Source organism: Ochotona princeps, chromosome 2 (assembly GCF_030435755.1).
Source record: "Ochotona princeps isolate mOchPri1 chromosome 2, mOchPri1.hap1, whole genome shotgun sequence".
Classification (NCBI taxonomy): Eukaryota; Metazoa; Chordata; class Mammalia; order Lagomorpha; family Ochotonidae; genus Ochotona; species Ochotona princeps.
Genome location: NC_080833.1, coordinates 79,819,654 through 79,838,042, shown reverse-complemented (window position 1 = coordinate 79,838,042; position 18,389 = coordinate 79,819,654). Strand labels below are relative to the sequence as shown.

Genomic DNA, 18,389 nt, shown 5'->3' with positions numbered 1-18,389 from the left:
TCTCATAACATCTCCAGGTCATGTGAGCTTGTGTGTGCATGTATGTGAGCATGTGTGAGTGTGTGTGTGCACGTATGTTCCTTCCAAAGACCGTCATTGCAGAGAATATACAGCACATAGGGAATCAGGAGCTGCGGAGTGAACAGCACAAGGGGCCCCAATGTGCCGGCCCACTAGACCGAGCCTTGCTTGATGCCGGTGGTGCTCTGTGGGAGGCCCTGCGCTGTGAATTTGGTTGTTGTCATTATCTTAAACCCCCCAGGATGAGCCTGCAGAAGCAGCTCTTCCCTGCCCCTCCCCCCAGCCTCTACGATTGCACACCAGGCGCCCCCCACTCCCCCCCAGGCCTGGCCAGTGATTCTCGATCTTTCCCCACCCCCCTCTAGGCAGGACCATCATCATGTCCACTCACCACATGGATGAGGCAGACCTTCTGGGGGACCGCATCGCCATCATCTCCCAAGGGAGGCTCTACTGCTCAGGCACCCCCCTCTTCCTCAAGAACTGCCTCGGCACGGGCTTCTACTTGACTTTGGTGCGCAGGATGAAGACCATGCAGAGCCAAGGCGGCTGCTGTGAGGTACCTGCCTGTCCTGATGGCGAGGGGGAGGGGCAGGGAGCCTGCCACAGTGAGGCTGACCCTGTCATCAGACCTGGCTTGCTTCTGACACCACCTGCTGGCATTTTGTTAAAGAGTTATTGATTTTTATTGGAAAGGCAGATTTACAGAGAGGAAAGGCAGGGAGAAAGGTCTTCTATCTCCTAGTTCCCTGCCCAAATGGCTGCAATGGCCAGAACTGAGCTGATCTGAAGCCAGGAGCTTCTTCCAGGTCTCCCACGTGGGTGCAGGGGCCCAAGGGCTTGGGCTTTTCTCTGCTGCTTTCCCAGGCCACAGGCAGGGAACCAGATGGGGAACGGAGCAGCTGGGACACGAACCAGCACCCCTTTGGTATGCCAGTGCTTGCAGGTGGAGGCTTTGCCAATTGAGCCATCATGTGCAGGCATTCCCAACCGTGCTACAGAGAGGTTTCATCCCAGCTGATACTACTCATGTCAATGACATGCAGTTAACATATGCCAGTATCCCGTCACGTATGTGGTTCGGGACAGCATAGAAAGGCGGCTCATTTTGCGAGGGTAGACTGCACTAAGGTGTCTTCTATTCCATTACCATTATCCATGCCCAGCTTGCGACACTGCTGCAGTGTTCACGCTTCTAGCTGGCAAGTGTCGAGCACTACTCTCGAGATTTCTGTCCCGGGCAGATGTTCTACAGCATGTGTGCACGCACAGCAAGGGGGCGGCACCATGCCTCCTCGCACAGGGCAGCCCCGCAGCTGTCTCACGCTCATCAACGAGCCCAAGGAATCTTGGAAGTTGTGTCCCCTCACTGCGCCTGACTCCTGCATCTCCCCAGGATGGAGTCAAGCCATTACATCCTCAAAGGCGCAGAGGAGTCCATGGATGAAACAGGGATGAAACATGCGGGGAACACACTGGGCAGTGAGAAACCAAGTGGGTGGTGACAGCCAAGGCATCGGGGAGATGACACGATTGAAGTCACTTAGAGCTTGTCCACCATTCCTGTTCATCTGTCTTAGGCTACCTGCCGCTGTGCATCCAGGGGCGTCTCCCGCAGGTGTTCGGCCCGCAACAACGAGATGGCCTTTGAGCAAACACTGGACGGTGAGGGCCGGGGAACACCATGCTGACTGTGTTTTCTGATGTGTCCTACCCTGAGGCGTCCCTAATAGGAGCAAAATAGACACTCTGTGTGCTCCTCAGGCTGTCAATCACACCGCTGCCCAACTTCGAACTTTTTTCTCTTCTTCCTTCTTCCAGTTCCAATTGGATTTTGAAAGGCCTGCACTTCACGGCCGTTCTTTTAAGTAAGGGATCTCTCGGGTCACTCCATGATTTAATCACAGTAAAGCCATCATTCCAGGAGTCCTCCTTAGGAAAGAGCCAGTTCTAAATGTGCGCCACAGCGCCTCCTGGCGGAGCCATGGCAAAATTCATGGGAATTTAGCAAGAGCCGTTAGTATCACACACTCCTCACTCTCCCTCCATGTCTCCATTTTCCAGTGGTCTTCCCTGGAGGTAAGGTGCTTCCATCACCTGTTACTGCCCACCTTGGCACACGCCCATTGGGTATTTTAGTAAATAAATGGGGCTCACCCTGTAATTCAACAAAGAAGCAAAACTAAGCTTGTGTGCAGACCCGAGTCAGCACAGATGCCAGCACTTCAAAACTATCATAAAAACTTCTCCAACAGTTTTGAATTCCACTCATAGTTTTTTTCATAATATACATTTCTCTTATCTTTTTGAAGATTTTGTGTATGCATGAATTTCAAACAATTTTTCCACCAAAATAGACTTATCTTTTAATTCCCTTTTCCAAGAACTTTTCAAAAGTACCATCATTTTCTTATCCAAGAAAAAGAAAACACCGAATTCCCACCTAGCATAGATCATTCCTAAATCTGAAGAATTTGCTAATTGAAATTGGGTGAAATGAGAATACTGGACTGTGCTTAAAATCCAAGGGGCAACAGCTGAATTTGTCCCCCTCTCTCAGAGAAGATGTGGTGAACAAGAAGAAAAGCATCTTTTCAGACTATTTCAGTGTCCTTTGCCCATTTTGCTGTTCTGCTTTTCCCCCACAGAAATCATGATTAAGAAACCTCTGTTTGTTTTAAATTCTTACTACTGTGTTTCACCACTATGGTCCATCAAAATCAAGCTTGATAAAGCCTGCTGTGGTGTCTTTTAGATGTTACTTCATTTCTTTAAGGAGAGTTTTGTTGTATAGGATAAGTATGCTGAGGCTGGGAGGCAGTGTGGTTCAGTGATTATAGCCCAAACACATAGTCCCGAGTCCGCTCTGGGGAAGGCTTGTGGTTGACATGTACCACTGACCACACGCATGCACGCATACACACATACACACTTGCTTGTTCAGCCACTGGAAGCCCTCCTGACCTCCAGGGCTCCTTCTGGAAAGGCCGACCCATGTCTAAGACACAATTCCTGGGAAGCCAGCAGCTGCGGGTTTGTTTCCTTCCTCGGAGAACAATGAACATGACCCCTGGAGGGCTGTTAGGGCAGATCCCGCTTCCTCGTGGCAAGAACTTTCCACCCTCCAAATGAAGTCATCTCAGAACCAGACAATCAACTCCGATGTACAGGTTTGACACAAAACATAAGTCCCAGCCTGGCTGAGCAGAGGCATTGTGAGGGACAGCCTTGGAATCCCATCTCACAGATCATTTTTCAAAACCAAAACCCAAAAATAGTCTAGTGGGTCATTCTGATTCTGTCCAAGACAACTGCTTTTGAAAGAGTTGTGTGTGGTTTTTATTAGATTTATTTATTTATTTTTATTGGAAAGGCAGATCAGATTTACAGGTAGAAGGAAAGACAGAGAGAAACATCTTTAACCCACTGATTCATTCCCCAAATGGCTGCAATGGCTGGAGCTGAGCTGAGCTGAGTCAGCTGAGCTGTTCCAAAGCCAGGAGCTTCTTCTGGGTCTTCCACATGGGTGCAGGGTCTCAAGAACTTGGGCCATCCTCTATTGCTTTCCCAGGCCACAGGCAGAAAACTGGATGAAAAATTGGGCAGTCAGGACATGAACCGGCACCCATAAGGAATCCCAGCACTATAAGGCAAAGGTTTAGCCACTGAGCCATCGTGCCTGCCCCCCTTGAATTTTGTCTCGAGTTTCCAGCACTCTTTTCCTCTAACATGTTGCTCACAATAATGTACAAGGGAAATGTCTCCTCGAGTGCAGGAATCAATGTTTTGCAAACACTCTATGCTGTGTCCAACTCCATTCTGGCTGTATGAGCACATTAGATAAATCCCTAGTGCCTGACATTGGCCCACCAGCCACATGCCACACTGCCTGCCCTCCTTTGACCGTGCTCCATGGCATTTCCACTCCCTTCTGCAGTTCCTGGGAGCTGTTTGGTTTAAGGTGTTAGACCAGGCACAGCTGTGTGTCACTCAGCTTGGCCACCCATGACAGGCATGGGTTCCTAGGCCAGTTCCCAATAGCTGGGACCAGACCAGGGAAATGAAAGCAGCTTTTCAGGAGACTGATTAAGAGCAGTGCTGGTTAAGAAGCCTCTATCAAAAAAAAATTCTTACTACTCTGATTCACTACAATGACTAAGACACAATTCCTGGGAAGCCAGCATTGCAAAGTGCTGAATATATAGTAACTCATTCAGTCTCTGAACAACAATCAAGTGGGACTATTACTTTTCCCTTGGCACAGATGAGGAAACGTGGCTGTTTCCTGGCCAGTGTAACATAGACTGAGGGGGCAGAACCTGTGACTGAATAAAAAAGGAATCTGGCATGTCACAGGGCCTCCCCGAGACAGCACAGCATGGCGGGGCAGGCGGTGGCAGTGGGGTTCCATCTCCTTCCTCCTTCAGGAGCCAGTGCAAGGCCAAAAATGCACAGGTCAATCCTGTGCAAAAGAGTCACTGCTGAAGAAATGGAGAGGTGGAGGAGGCTGGCCCACTGGAGCCATTGCCCCATCTTCCAGCCTCTGGAAGACAGTTGGTGTTGATCTTCCCTCTTGCTCTAGGGGATGTGGATGAGCTGGTGGACGTGGTTTGCCACCACGTTCCAGAGGCCAAGCTGGTGGAATGCATCGGTCAGGAGTTGATCTTCCTGCTTCCAAATAAGAATTTCAAGCAGAGAGCATATGCCAGCCTCTTCCGAGAACTGGAGGAGACACTGGCTGACCTGGGGCTCAGCAGCTTTGGAATTTCTGACACTCCCCTGGAAGAGGTAAGGCAGTAGGCTGGCAAGAGGCAGCTGGAAGAGGCAGTCGGCACAATGCCATGACTCACCACCCACATGTAGAAACTGCTCTGCTCGGAGGCTCACTGCCTCCTGCCTGTGCCCCTGTGCATGCAGGCTTGACGTGGCTGTGGTCACTGCATGCATACATTTTTGTCTTTGTAGAAGCATATGTTCTTAGAGAGTCATCAGGCATTTTATTTTCTCATTAGGAAACAGTCCCCAGTGAGATTTTTCTGAGAATAGGAATGCCCAGCACAAATTCTCTCTTTTTTATTTCTTGACAGATTTTTCTGAAGGTCACAGAGGATGCTGATTCGGGCCTGTTTACTGGTATGGTACTTAGAGGGGATAGGGGCTTCTCCTTTCCTTCACCCCCAAGCTCGAATAACAGAGCAGGGAAAGTTTCTACCACAGCGGCTGATCCACAAAGACGTGTGTCTTATTAACACAGGAGTGGCAAACTGGGTTACATCCAGATAGGAATATCCTGAAAGAATTAGGGTTCTTGTGGTGGTCAGGTTGCCAGCCTGTCCTGGGGACTGCTCATCCTACATGCCTGGTCTTTTGTTCCTGCCCTGTCGTCTTGCTCTTGTCCTCCTGTCCTCCCCATCTGGCCACTCATTCATTCCTGTCTGCAGCAGTGACAACTGGCAATGCCCTTAAAGATAATGGTAACAATAAATATGACCCAGATGTTCAGCTAGAGTCTCCTGGCCCCTTTGAAATCAAGAGCAAATCTTGATGAACCCTCATCAAGTGGCCTGTGACCTTGGTGATGGTGGAGACCAAAACTCCTGCAGTTCCTTGAGGGTGACTATGTCAGTCTGTGCACCCATGTCTCTACCCATTCCCTGAGGTAGGTCACCTGCTGATCCCAAAGAGGTGGCCATCCTGGAGCAGAGTAGGTGGGGCTAGGAGCAACCCTCCTCTGGAGAACAGGTGAGCAGCTCACACAGGGCCCGAGTTGAATTTCAAGCTTTGCAGACATGGGAAATGAATACTCATAGTTCCCTCAAAGCCAAAGAGCAAAATAAAAGCAGGCTAATCAATCACTAAAGCTAGGCTGGATTCAAGAGGATTTTTTTTTCTACACATAGAATACTCATTAACAATGAGGTTGGCTTGAGAGAGCTAGCTGACCTTGGAAAGCTGTTAGGTCAGTGTGGGCAGGGAACAGGACGCTCCGATGGGACAGTCATGGGCAGAGCCAAGACCAGGTGACACAGACTAGACCTCAAACCCAAGCCCCAAAACTTGCTGAGTGGCTGTGAGTAAGTAGTTAGTCTCTTTGTAGTTAGCTTTTCAGAGCTACTGAGAAAATTAAATGAGTTCTTGAATGGCAGGTCTGAACAATCCTCCATATTTACAAATCGTCTCTTTCCTCCAAGTTGTACTGCCCTTTATGAAGCCCTTGACATCTGTTGTCTTGTTTGAACCTCACTGTAACCACATGAGACAAACAATGCAGGGGTTCTGCCCCATTTGCGGAGAACGAGCTCCCAGAGGTTGGAGAACTTGCCTAACACCACACAGGATTCTGGGTCCTTCTCTTTGGCCCTATCCCTGCAGTCCAGGACCCTCAATCCCACCCTCCTCCTAACTCTCATTCTATACCTGGCTGAATGTATATGTTTGGGATTGGCTCAGTTCTAGAATATGACATTTTCTGATAATGTCCCCAGTGTCTGGAGGAACCTGCAGCCAGTCATTGGGTCGTATCTTGACCTGGAATCACACCTTACAGGAAAAGTCAATGTCATTTCTGCCAGTGACTCCTGAGGAGCAGCAGAAAGTGAAGGACAACTCATGGCTACTCAACAGGCCTGGAGTCACCATGTGAAGGAGGAAAGGCCAGTGGGGTCCTGCAGAAGGAGGGCCAGCCACAGCAGACATCAACTTTGAGCCCTGTTCAGGAAAAGTGTCTAGAGAACTGTGGCTATAACACCAGGTGGCCATGGAACCTGCACAGCTTCTCCATCCCGCAGAGTGCAGGGCTGCGGCTTGCGGCTAGAGATGTCTGCACCCAGGCCCTCTGGCATGTCATAGCTACTTGTGATTGTTAACACATTGGCTGAGCTAACTGAACTACATTTACAGCTGCCCTGGTCCTGGAGCACTTGAGGAAAGTTAAGAAAGCAGATGCGAAGTGAAGCAAGCATTTGTTCTAGTAGTTAAACCACTAGTTGGGATACCCCCATCCCGTAGCAAAGTGCCCAAGTTCAATTCCCCACTCCAACTCATGGCTCCAGCTTCTTATCAATACAGACCTTGGTAGGCAGCAGTGGAGGGTCAAGTAGTTGGGTCCCCACCACCCATGTGGGATATATGGGTTGCATTCCTGTGTGCTGGCTTCAGCCCGGTGTAACCCCAGCCATTGCTGGAATGTGGGGAATGAACCAGTGTATAGAAATCCCTTGTGATGCTCTAGGAGATAATAGGATGCCTGTATGCCATCTCAGAGTGCTTGGGTTTGAGTCCAGGCTCCATGCTCCCATACCACTCTCCATTCTAATATCCCACTAATGGCTAACATACTCCCTGGGAGACAACAGGTAATGACTCTAGTAGCTGGATTCCTGCCCCTGACCTGGAGATCCAGCTCACAGCTTCCAAGTGGCCCAAGGCTGGCTGTTGTGGGTATTTGGGGTATGATCCAGCAGATGGTTTGTCTGTCTCTCTGCTTGTCCAATCAAACAAGCAAGTTTTAAAAATATTCATTTATTTTTATTGGAAAGGCAGATTTTTACAGAGAGAAAGATCTTCCATCTGCTAGTTCACTCCCCAAGTAGCCACAATGGCCGGAGCTGAGCCAATTCAAAGCCAGGAGTCAGGAGCTTCCTTCAGGTCTCACATGCAGGTGCAGAGTCCCCACCGCTTTCCCAAGCCTCAGGAAGGGAGCTGGATGGGAAAATGCAGCAATCGGGACACAACCAGTGATCTATGGGACCATGGCACTGCAACATGGAGGATTAACCAATTGAGCCATCATGCCACCCACCGCCCCAGCCCCTTTCAAATAAGTAATTTTTGAAAGCTTCCGGGACTCCCCTCCCCAGCAGTCTTCCATGCTCTCAGTCTGCATCCACTTCAGAGGTTCTGCAAGGCAGCCTTGCTGAGTGGCGGTGAACTGTGGCTCCACACCGCCGGTGGGCAGGTCGTTATGAAGGTCATTCCCATGCGTTGCCTCCCTGGGTCCTCCAGTCTTGGAAAACATCCTCATTTTCACTTCACGTACAAGAAAATCCAGCTTCAGAAAAGCAGGGCAAGCTGCTCAAAGTTAGGCACTCACAAGAATCTGTTCCAAATCCAGGTCTCCTGACCCCCAGGCCCTGGGTCCTGCTACGGCTTCTAAGTTTTCTCTAAGGGCTAGCAATGAGTCCCCCCTTGCCAATGTTGGGGTTTACTTTTCCCAAGAAAACAAGCAATGAGTGAATATGAAGGGTCTTTTATAAAGTTCATGGAAAAATGCATATAATATGGGCCTGCCATGGTAGCCTAATGGCTAAAATCCTCGCCTTGCATGTGCTGGGATCCCATATGGGCACTGGCTCATGTCCCAGTGGCCCCGCTTCCCATTCAACTTCCTGCTTGTGGCCTGGGAAAGCAGTCGAGGACGGCCCAAAGCTTTTGGACCCTGCACCCGCATGGGAGACCCTGAAGAGGTTCTGGGCTGCTGGCTTTGGATAGGCTCAGCTCTGTCCATTGCGGCCACTTGGAGAGTGAATCAGCAAACAGAAGATCTTCCTCTCTGTCTCTCCTCCTCTCTGTTATCTGACTTTCCAATAGAATAAATAAATAAATCTTTAAAAATAGCAAAAAAGGCATATTTCACTTTGAATTAATCCTTTAATTTCATTTTCATGAACTTTTTTGAAGACCTTTCATACATTTCTTCTACTTTTTTAAAATCAATTTTCAAAGGCTGAAATTTTCTCCCCTACACCTGTCCAGCTGCCCAGAGTGACACCTGATGAAAGCGCTGAGTCCTCCTGCTGAGCGAGGTCACTGCCATGGGCGGATGCAGAAGGTGCAGCAGGTGTGGAACTGGGGAGAATATTTTCCACAGCATTCATTCCATCTCCCCCACCAGGTGACCCTCAGCATAAAAGGGTGCCCGGCAGCCTACTGCGTACTGGTTTGGGTTCCAGCGAGAAAGCGGCAGCAGCGGGAGAGGCTGCCCAGGCCTCAGCCCCCTCCGAGGACCCACCCTCCCCGGATCCTGAGGGTGTTGGTCTCCCTCTCAACAGGGGCGCGCGGCTCATCGCGCAGCACGTGCAAGCGCTGTTGATCAAGCGCTTCCACCACGCCCTCCGCAGCCACAAGGACTTTCTGGCTCAGGTAACTGCAGGGCTGGGCTCCCCCAGCGCCTGTATGAAAGCCCACTGGCCCAACATGCCAGGAGCAGCTTCTTCAGCAGAGTTACTGTGGTCTGGGTACCGCCTAGCCCCCACCTGTATTTTGACTCAGAAACATAACCTTTCTTCACTAGTCCTGGACCACACTATACCAAGAAAATAGAATAGCTGTGGGAAGTTCATGTCGTTTTTATTTTTGCAGTGAAAGGTGAAGACATGTTTTCATTCATTTTCACAGTGACTCTACCCATCCAAGTCATGGTTCCCCTTGTTTCTTGTTGGTTTTTATTTAGAAAAACAAACTCTTTAGAGTGGGGAGTAGCACGATTTGCTCTTTGAAGTGCCCTTCAACCTGTATGCAGCTATTTCTGTTTCTACCAGAACATCCTGTTTTCTTTTACACATTTTGCCTGGGTATAGCCGTTGGTAGGTTTCCTCTAGAAGTCTGACCCTCTTCCAAGGCCTGATGATGAGGCAGCAGGATAAGTGTGTCAAAAATGAACCTGTGTGTGTGTGTGTTTGTTTGCATGAGGGTATAGATATGTGAGTGTGTGCGTGTACCCACATGCTTATGTGCAGGCACGCATATGTAACTGGGAGAGTGCAGGCAAGTGTCCTTTTCTTATCCATGGTTTCATGTGTGTGATTGTATATGTGAGTTTGTATGTGTAATAGTGTGTGTGTGTGAATGTGTGCATTGCCATCTGCATTGTGTGTGTGCATGTGAGTGTGCATGTGTGACAGTATGTGCATGCACAGTCTGTTAGTGCGTACATGTATATCATGGGACTGTGTGCACATGAGTGTGTACTTGTATGTTATGGGACTGCACATATGAGTGCGTACACATGTATTATGGGGACTGTGTGCACACATGAGCGTGCACATGTGTATTATGGGACTGCATGCAGGAGTGCTAACACATGTATTATGGGACTGTGTGCACACATGAGTGTGTACTTGTATGTTATGGGACTGGATGCATGCATGAGTGTACATTTGTATTGAGCTGATGTGTGAGTGTGCATGCATGTTTATGCATGTTTGCATCTGGTGGGGCTCGCCTCTGTATGTATGCGTGTGCATGCACAAGCGATCTCACACGCTACAGTCCCTGTTTTGATGCTTCTTTCCTGACAGATTGTGCTCCCAGCCACATTCGTGTGTCTGGCCCTGATGCTGTCCATCATCGTGCCTCCTTTTGGTGAATACCCCGCCTTGACCCTTCACCCCTGGATGTACGGGCAGCAGTACACCTTCTTCAGGTGCACAAACTCATCCCCAGAGCTCACGGTCCCCCTCTTAGCGCTGCACCTCTAGGGAGAGCTAAAGCAGCTGCCACTTCTGAGCTAGGGGAGCCACTGTGAACACCAGGAGGGCTTGGGAAGGGGAGCAAGGTGCACTGTAGGGCCTCACAGGCATACCCTGCAGCCTGCTCCCACGCCCAGCAGACCTGTAGCTGGGCCAGGGCCACACACCATGCCTCCTGTACCTGCTCGGCACAGGGTAGCCACTCCCTCACTGGTTGCTCTCCCTCCAACGAGGCCTCTCTCCCTCTGTCTAGCATGGACGAGCCAGGCAGCCAGCCCCTCACCAACCTGATGGACATCCTCCTGAATAAGCCAGGCTTTGGCACCCGCTGTCTGAAGGAAGAGGGGACCCTGTAAGTGGCCGCTGCCCCTATCCTACTACCCATGGTCCCCCTGGGAGACCTGATGCTGGAGGGGCAGGATGGCACCTCCCACCTCAGTTCTGCCTTCCTGATGCTCCCCTCCATAGTTATGGGCGAGGACGGCTCACCCTGCCAAGGTTGCCCCTGCACCCCTGGAAAGCTCTGCATTTCTCAATGCAGAAATACTGTGTTGTGCTCACATATATGCCCCCCACACACACACACTGAACCAGGGCCTCTGAGGGGAGGTGGGGGGCATGCTGATTTCTGATTGGCAGTCAGATGGCATCACTCAACCTCCCAGAGGAAGATGAGAAAGCTGAGGAGGGAGGGCCCAGGAAGGACAGGCATAGGCACTCCTCTTAGGGACTGCTCCCCTCTTCGGAAATGACCATGCAACATTCTCTTTCCTTCCCCGAGGGACTATCCCTGTGGCAACTCAACCCCCTGGAAGACTCCTGCTGTGTCCCCAAACATCACCCACATCCTCCAGAAGCAGACTTGGACCCCGGACAATCCCTCGCCTTCGTGCAGGTGCAGCACCAGGGAGAAGCTCACCATGCTGCCCGAGTGCCCCGAGGGTGCCGGAGGTCTGCCGCCCCCACAGGTACCTCCACCCCCCAGGAAGCAGGGGGCAGGTTACGATGGGCCCATGGGTGGCACAGGGCTTTCCCAGGGCTTCTCCACCTAGAGGAAGTCACTGACCAAAAGCCTCCTTTTCCCCAAACACTTCCTACCCACCCCAGTGAGAAAAATGTTTCTGGAGATTTAGAAAGTGCGCAAGTCATGCATGCTCACAATAGAAAAATTGTGTCAGGAGGTTCCACTTGCAGGTAACCATCAGTAGCAATGGGTTGCTATCCACCCAGGATGTGCAGCTGACACCTGCTCTTTTCCCTTGGCCCACATCATGGTTGTGCACTCATGCTGAAAGATATACATCTGCACCATTCTTGGCACACCTGCACACTATTTCATTATCTGGATGTACTTCCTTTGGCGAGACCTTCAGACTGTCAGTCTTTCTACATCACAGCCAATGCTGGGTTGTGCCTTAAAGCATATTTACACACATACACACACTCACATCTCAACATTCTCAAGCCGAGTGCTGGGTATCTAACACAAATTCACGGGTGTGTACATGCGCTGGCACACACGGCCAGGAACTGGCCTTGTAGATACCTGAGTGAGCATCACAGCTCTGAGAAGCCCCCTCTCCTGGGAGTCCTGGGCTCTAGAATGGATCACAGGGAGCTGCTCCTGGCTCCTGGCTTCTGGGGGCTTTGGAGACAGTGGAAGGGGCCAGAGAAGTCTCACCTTGTCTCTGGCTGACAAGGGCCTCCCGGCTGATCTGCTCAGAACAGGGCATTAGACAGCCCTCTCATGATTTGACAGTGTATAAACAGCTCCCAGAGAGGCAGTGGGGTACAGGCATTGGAGCCAAGGAAGTGTGGCTTGGCTGTGTGACCTCTCTCAGCCTTCATTTCCTAATCGGCCCATAGGGATATCCCCGCCTAACTCAGAGCACTAGTATGAGGCTTCAAGGGGACAATAACAGCAAAGAGGGACTGAGACTCAACTCCATGAATGCTAACCCCAAGCTAACAGGGGCTCAACCAGCCAGTGCTTTGCTCTTTGCTGTTCCTCTGCTAAACAGGTCTCAGTTCCTTCAGCTACGATGGCAGAATCTACTTGCTAGACAGCAGAATGGAAGAAAAGGGAGAGAGGGCAAAGCATGCTAATATGTGCTGGGAAGATGTCTACAAGCCACTTCCAAGTACTTGGGCTTCAATGCACATGTTCAGGGCCAGAGCTTAGCATCAAGGCCGACTGAGAGGCCTGCTCTTTGTTCTGGATGGCCCTGTACCCAACCAAAAGGGTTATTGCCATGGCAACCAGAAAACACCAAGAAGGAAGGCAACTGAATTGGCACAGCAGTTATCACAGTGGCTGCTCCTAGATGTTTCTCTGTTCATGAGCATCCAGTCTTTTATTATTGTTATTATTATAAAGCATTTTACTTGTATCTTCCTCAAGCCACACAGTCCTCTCTTTCTTTGGGTCACATCTCAGCAACTAAGCTTCAAGAGCAGGGAGAGAGGTCCCAGGTGGACTCTCAGAACTTGTCTAAGCTCTCTGTACTCCAGAAGGGAGCTTGGCTTTCTGTTCAGCTGGCAGTCAAGTGCTAAAGGTTCCCATAGCTGCAAATCCACTCAAATTCTCCTAGCATTAAGACATCCAAGCCTGTGACACTGCACAATGACCCCTGGCTGGGAGACAGGGAGAAGACCAAGCTTAACTATCCAGCGATTCATATCCTAAATGCATCCCAACTTCCATGCAGACTGTCTCATGTAGAAACTTACTTCAGTAGGGTTTGTCCTTGGTACCTTGGGAAAAATTGAATGGGCTACTACAGCGCTAGAGAAAGGTAGACCAGTTCCTCTTACTCACTTACTCTTACCAATTCCTGCATCCTCTCATGCCTCTGCAGCAAAATTGAATGTCACACAATTGCACAGGAAATGCATCTTTCTCCCTTACACACACACACACACACACACACTCTCCTCACTTAAGCCGTCCCTTCTGTTTAGCCCACCAGAAGTCCAGAGGCACGGTCCTGGTCCATGGAGTACTCAGTCCTTGTCCTGGCCTGGAAAGTGAGTGGGTGGCATTCTCTAGCGTCCCTACTGCTCTCATGCTCTCAGAATGATGGGGGGTCCTGAGGAGGAGGTGCTCTGCCCTGACTTGTAGAATATGTGCAGAATCATATTTGCTAGAATTTATGAAAAATCAATTTCTCATAAGTTGTTCAAGCCTGGGTCTCACAGTGGTTCCCCTAAGGTGCTGTTTGTGGGGAGAGAAGGAGATAGTGGAGTTAGAAGACAGCTGCAGGGCTAAGCCCTAGGTCAGCCACATACCCAGTCTGTGACCAGGGCAAGTCAGCTACCCTGCCTGAACCTCAGCATCTCCGCATGGACGGTCAGGCCAAATGTCTCTCTCACCCGGGTATGGGAACTAGCAGAGCTCATGGTCTGTATGTAGAGTATTGTACCCGCCACCTGGTACAACATGCAGCAGGTGCTAGTTCTCCCACTAGTGTGCGAGAGGGAGACACAGGAAAAGAAGGGAGTTGAGAAGGCAAGGTCAAATGGGAAAAGGGAGGAAGAGCACCTGCAGAAATGAGGAGTGTGCCGTGGGATGACAGTATAATGCCTCCAGAAAGTCCCTTCAACCTGTGGGTGACCCCTGGGACAGTGAATGAGTGTGTCCAAGTTCTTGACTGACCTACAAAATTGGCTAGTATGAGAAACTGCACACGATCTTTCCAAAACTTATAGTAATACTTCCACCTGGTGGCCAAACGTGTATGCTCTTGATTTTCCAGATCTTTAGTAAGTGATCTGTGAGTCACAAGGCACTACTGCAACTCCTTCACTCATGTCTCAGACCTAGCATACGTCATCTGGGTGGCAGGCACTGTGCTGGGTACCAGACACAGCAGCCAACAACTCAGGGGGAAGTCCCTGCTTGCACAGAAAATTTTTTTTGAGATTTATTTATTTGGAAGAGTTACACACAGAGAGAAAGAGACAGAAATAGATCTTCCAGAGATCGTCCACCCTCTGGTTCACTCTCCAGATGGCCACATGGCTGGGACTGAACCAGGCTAAAGCCAGGAGCCAGGAGCTTCTTCTGAGTCTCTCATATGGGTGCAGAGCACAAACACTTGGCCCATCTTCCACTGTTTTTCCAGGACATTAGCAGGGAGCTGGTTTGGAAATGGGGCAGCTGGGATTTGAACTGGTGCTCATATAGGATGCTGGCATCACAGGTGATGGCCTTACCTGCTGTGCCACAGTGTTGGCCCCTTGTATGTGTTACAAATTCTGTTCTACAGGGAGTAAGAGATAAAAATAAGCCATCATGGGCCCGGTGCTGTGGCCTAGCAGCTCAAGTCTTCGCCTTTAACGCCCGGGGATCCCATATGGACACGGGTTCTAATCCCGGCAGCTCCACTTCCCATCCAGCTCTCTGCTTATGGCCTGGGAAAGCAGTCGAGGACGGCCCAAAGCCTTGGGACCCTGCAACCATGTGGGAGACCCGGAAAAGGTTCCTGGTTCCTGGCTTCGGATCGGCACAGCACCGGCCCGTTGCAGCTCACTTGGGGAGTGAATCATCGGACAGAAGATCTTCCTCTCTGTCTCTCCTCCTCTCTGTATATCTGACTTTGTAATAAAATAAATAAATCTTTACTTCCAAGTAACTCAACCTAAAGGCTACCAAGGATTTTTATCTGTGGCCTCAAACTTCTTTGTCTTCAGTATGCTTAAGTGTTCACTGCTAAAACCAACACTGCTGCTTCTATGTTACAAATGCTCTGAGACTAAATATTTTTAAATGTCAAGAAATAAATAAATAAATCTTAAAAAAAAAATAAGCCATCAGTTCATCAGAAGGCAAATCCCAGGCAGGAAGAATGCTGTGATGATTGAAAACTGAAGATGCCTCTCTGAGGAATAAAATCTAGGTGAAGGGTTAGAAGATGAAATTCTATAGGGATCAGAGTGACTGACCAAGTTCAAAGCCAATCATGAGAGACAGGGAGAATATAAAGGGTGGAGGAGAGTGACAGCAGCTGAGTCCAGAGAGGGAATCAGGGCTGGACCCTGTGGGGTCACCTCACTCTTGACCGCGAGGTTGAATTTGACTCAGGGCTTTATTGGAGTGTGGTAAACAAGATGCCTGTGGTGTTTTCATTTTCATGTTTAAAACTCCACCTTGGGAGCCTGACACGATAGCCTAGTGGCTAAAATCTTTGTCTTACATACTCTGGGATCCCATATGGGTGCCAATTCATGTCCTGGGTGCTGCACTTTCCATCCTACTCCCTGCTTGTTGCCTGGGAAAGCTGTAAAGGATGATCCAAAGCCTTGAGACCCTGCACCTCCATGGGAGACCTGGAAAAACCTGACTCCTGGCTTCAAATCAGCTCAGCTCTGGCTATTGCAGTCATTTGGAGGTGAACCAGGGGACACAAGATCTTTCTCTCTGTCTCCTTCTCTCTATAAATCTGCCTTTCCAATAAAAACAAATAATTTTTTTTTAAAAAAAAGAGGAAAACTCCACCTAGCTGTAGAGTGGAGAATGGAATGTGGGGAGACCCAGGATGGGATTAGGAAGTCCAGTCTGGAAGTGGTGGCTTGGGCTGCCATGGAGCCATAAGAGCTGGAGATATGCTGGGAATGGGATTCATGTGAGGGATAAGCCATCTCAGCTTGTCCATGTGTTGGAGAAAAGGAGGGCATGAAGGTGCCTCCTGTGTCACTAGGGAGATGAAAGTGGCCAGTCTGGTTTTTCCTCAGTAGCTGAGGCCCAGAAATAGTTGTTGGAGCAGAGTCAGCAGTTGCTTGCACTGTTGTGTAAGGCCTCACATTGTGAAGTCGCTCACACAGTGTCTCCCTGCCCCAGAGAACACAGCGCAGTGGAGAAGTCCTCCAAGACCTTAGCAACAGGAACATCTCCGACTACTTGGTGAAGACGTACCCTGCACTCATAAGAAGCAGGTAAGCAAGGACCCCTTCTGCTTCTCATCCCAGCCTGCTGTACAAAGTACTGAGTATGAAGAGAATTTACCCACATCACTGACCCACAATCAGGGCAGTGCGGCTTTTTCTAATTCAGGGTTTTAACCAATGGAAAAAGCAAGTGAGGCATACACAAGTAAAATCCATGGTACAATTAATTTTGTAGGTTTTTTTCTTTTTTTCTCTCTCTCTTTTTTTTTAACATTTCAGGAAAGTAATTGTACAACTTAACCCACAAACTATTAAAAGTGATATCGAGGTGGGGCTGGGGAGGGCAGCATTGTGACATAGTGGGCTAAGCCACCTCCTAAGATATTGGCATCCCATATGGATGCCAGTTTGTGTGCCAGCTACCCCACTTCCCAGACAGTTCCCTGCTGATTGCCCAGTCCTGTCAGCCATAGGGAGACCTGGCTCCTGACTTCAGCGTGGCCCAAGCCTAGCTTTTGTGGCATCAGATGGGACCTCTCTCTCACACACACTCTCTCTCTTTGCGTTCTCAGAAACTCTGCCTCTCAAGCAAGTAACTAAATTTTTTAAAAAAATGAAAATTTCAGAAAAGCATATAATTTAATCAATAAATCAGTCCCATGTTTTAACCAGTTAAGATGGAGAAACAAAATTTGGAGGGATAAAGGGGAGGAACAGTGGGTGGGAGAGAAATAAGGAGAGGAAGTAGGAAGTGAAGACAAATGCAAGAATTAGAGGCAGGGCAGGAGGCAGCTGGCGGACCAGTGCCTGCAGTGGTCCCTCCCCGGCTGCAGAGCCCCATCTGTCATTGCTGCGCAGAGTCTGCAGACTCTCCAATGTGTGTCTGGTCCTCTTAGTGCTGCTACCATTCTCATCAAGCCCCATCAGACGGAGAGGCCGCAACATCAGCCAGAGCAAGCAGCCTGACCAGAGGATGCTCCGGGCAGAGATTCAGCCCCAACTGCTCCATGACTTTCAAAACAAATGTCTTCGTTTTAGTGGTGCTTCCAGATGCTTCCCTTCCCAGAGCTCCAAGCCAGGATGAGCAGACTCCATTTAGCAGAACACACTGAAAGTGGCACATGAGCTGCCAAGACCACTGCACCACACCAGCAGTTAGCACTGGGAAGAACACCACTGAGACCCCCAAAAAAGCAGAGCACATGGGTGTCCTCCACTTCTCAAACCTGGATCTAGGTATCAATGTGCAACATGGAACGTTTGGAGCTGTTGCCTGAAGGTTGATGACAATGACAGTTCAGAGGGTCTGGGGTTCATGTCTGCTTGTTTCCCCTCTTGTACTTGTAGGCCTGAAAGTCAATGCCTTAAGTCCTAACTTTCCTGCCAGGCATGCAGTTAACTGGAAGAATTTCGTTAGTGCAAGGTGAGAGAGGGGAGGGCTACAGCCTTCACTCTACCTTGGCATGGTCCTTGACATTTTTCTGTATCTGATTGGCATGACGGCCCAACGTGTGACCTGACAACAGGGCACCCCGCTGCAGGATGTGACTGGAAGAACCAGTGGCAAAATCCTGGTTCTCTCTCCGCGTGGGGACTCAGAGGATTCAGGCTGAGGCTTGGAGCTGAGGGGCTTCGACATGGTAGCTCGAATATGGAGAACTGCGAAAATGCTCCCTCCACATTGAAACAAAGTAACACTGTGGCTGAATACCTGTTACTCACTGCCTGGTTTTATTTTGACTTTCAGCTTGAAGAGCAAATTCTGGGTCAACGAACAGAGGTAAGAAAGTATTTCTACAAGAAATTAAAAATCTCCAGTTGAGCTATTAAAAATAATCACACATTCAATAAAGCCACAGCTCAGAGCCATGTATGTAGGAGAGCTGTTCTGTCTGGCCTTGGGCATATGAAGGCTAAGTGGGTGGGGACACTTGTTCAACTGTGTCCTCAGAGAACCCGAGTGCAAGAAGGTGATCTGTGATGAGGACTTTGAAAGCATTGTTACCAAGTGAA

The 18,389-nt window shown here is 49.6% G+C and overlaps 1 protein-coding gene across 1 annotated transcript in view; it reads left to right on the top strand.

Annotated features, from left to right (window-relative positions):
• Positions 1 to 18,389, top strand: part of ABCA4 (ATP binding cassette subfamily A member 4) — a 122,142-nt gene that overhangs the window by 78,286 nt on the left and 25,467 nt on the right. The window contains exons 23-32 of the mRNA XM_012926016.3: positions 387 to 580; positions 1,602 to 1,686; positions 4,604 to 4,809; positions 5,109 to 5,154; positions 8,915 to 9,162; positions 10,320 to 10,444; positions 10,744 to 10,842; positions 11,272 to 11,458; positions 16,330 to 16,424; positions 18,124 to 18,156. Coding sequence (XP_012781470.2) covers positions 387 to 580; positions 1,602 to 1,686; positions 4,604 to 4,809; positions 5,109 to 5,154; positions 8,915 to 9,162; positions 10,320 to 10,444; positions 10,744 to 10,842; positions 11,272 to 11,458; positions 16,330 to 16,424; positions 18,124 to 18,156 — 1,318 coding nt within the window. The remainder of the gene's footprint in view (positions 1 to 386; positions 581 to 1,601; positions 1,687 to 4,603; positions 4,810 to 5,108; positions 5,155 to 8,914; positions 9,163 to 10,319; positions 10,445 to 10,743; positions 10,843 to 11,271; positions 11,459 to 16,329; positions 16,425 to 18,123; positions 18,157 to 18,389) is intronic.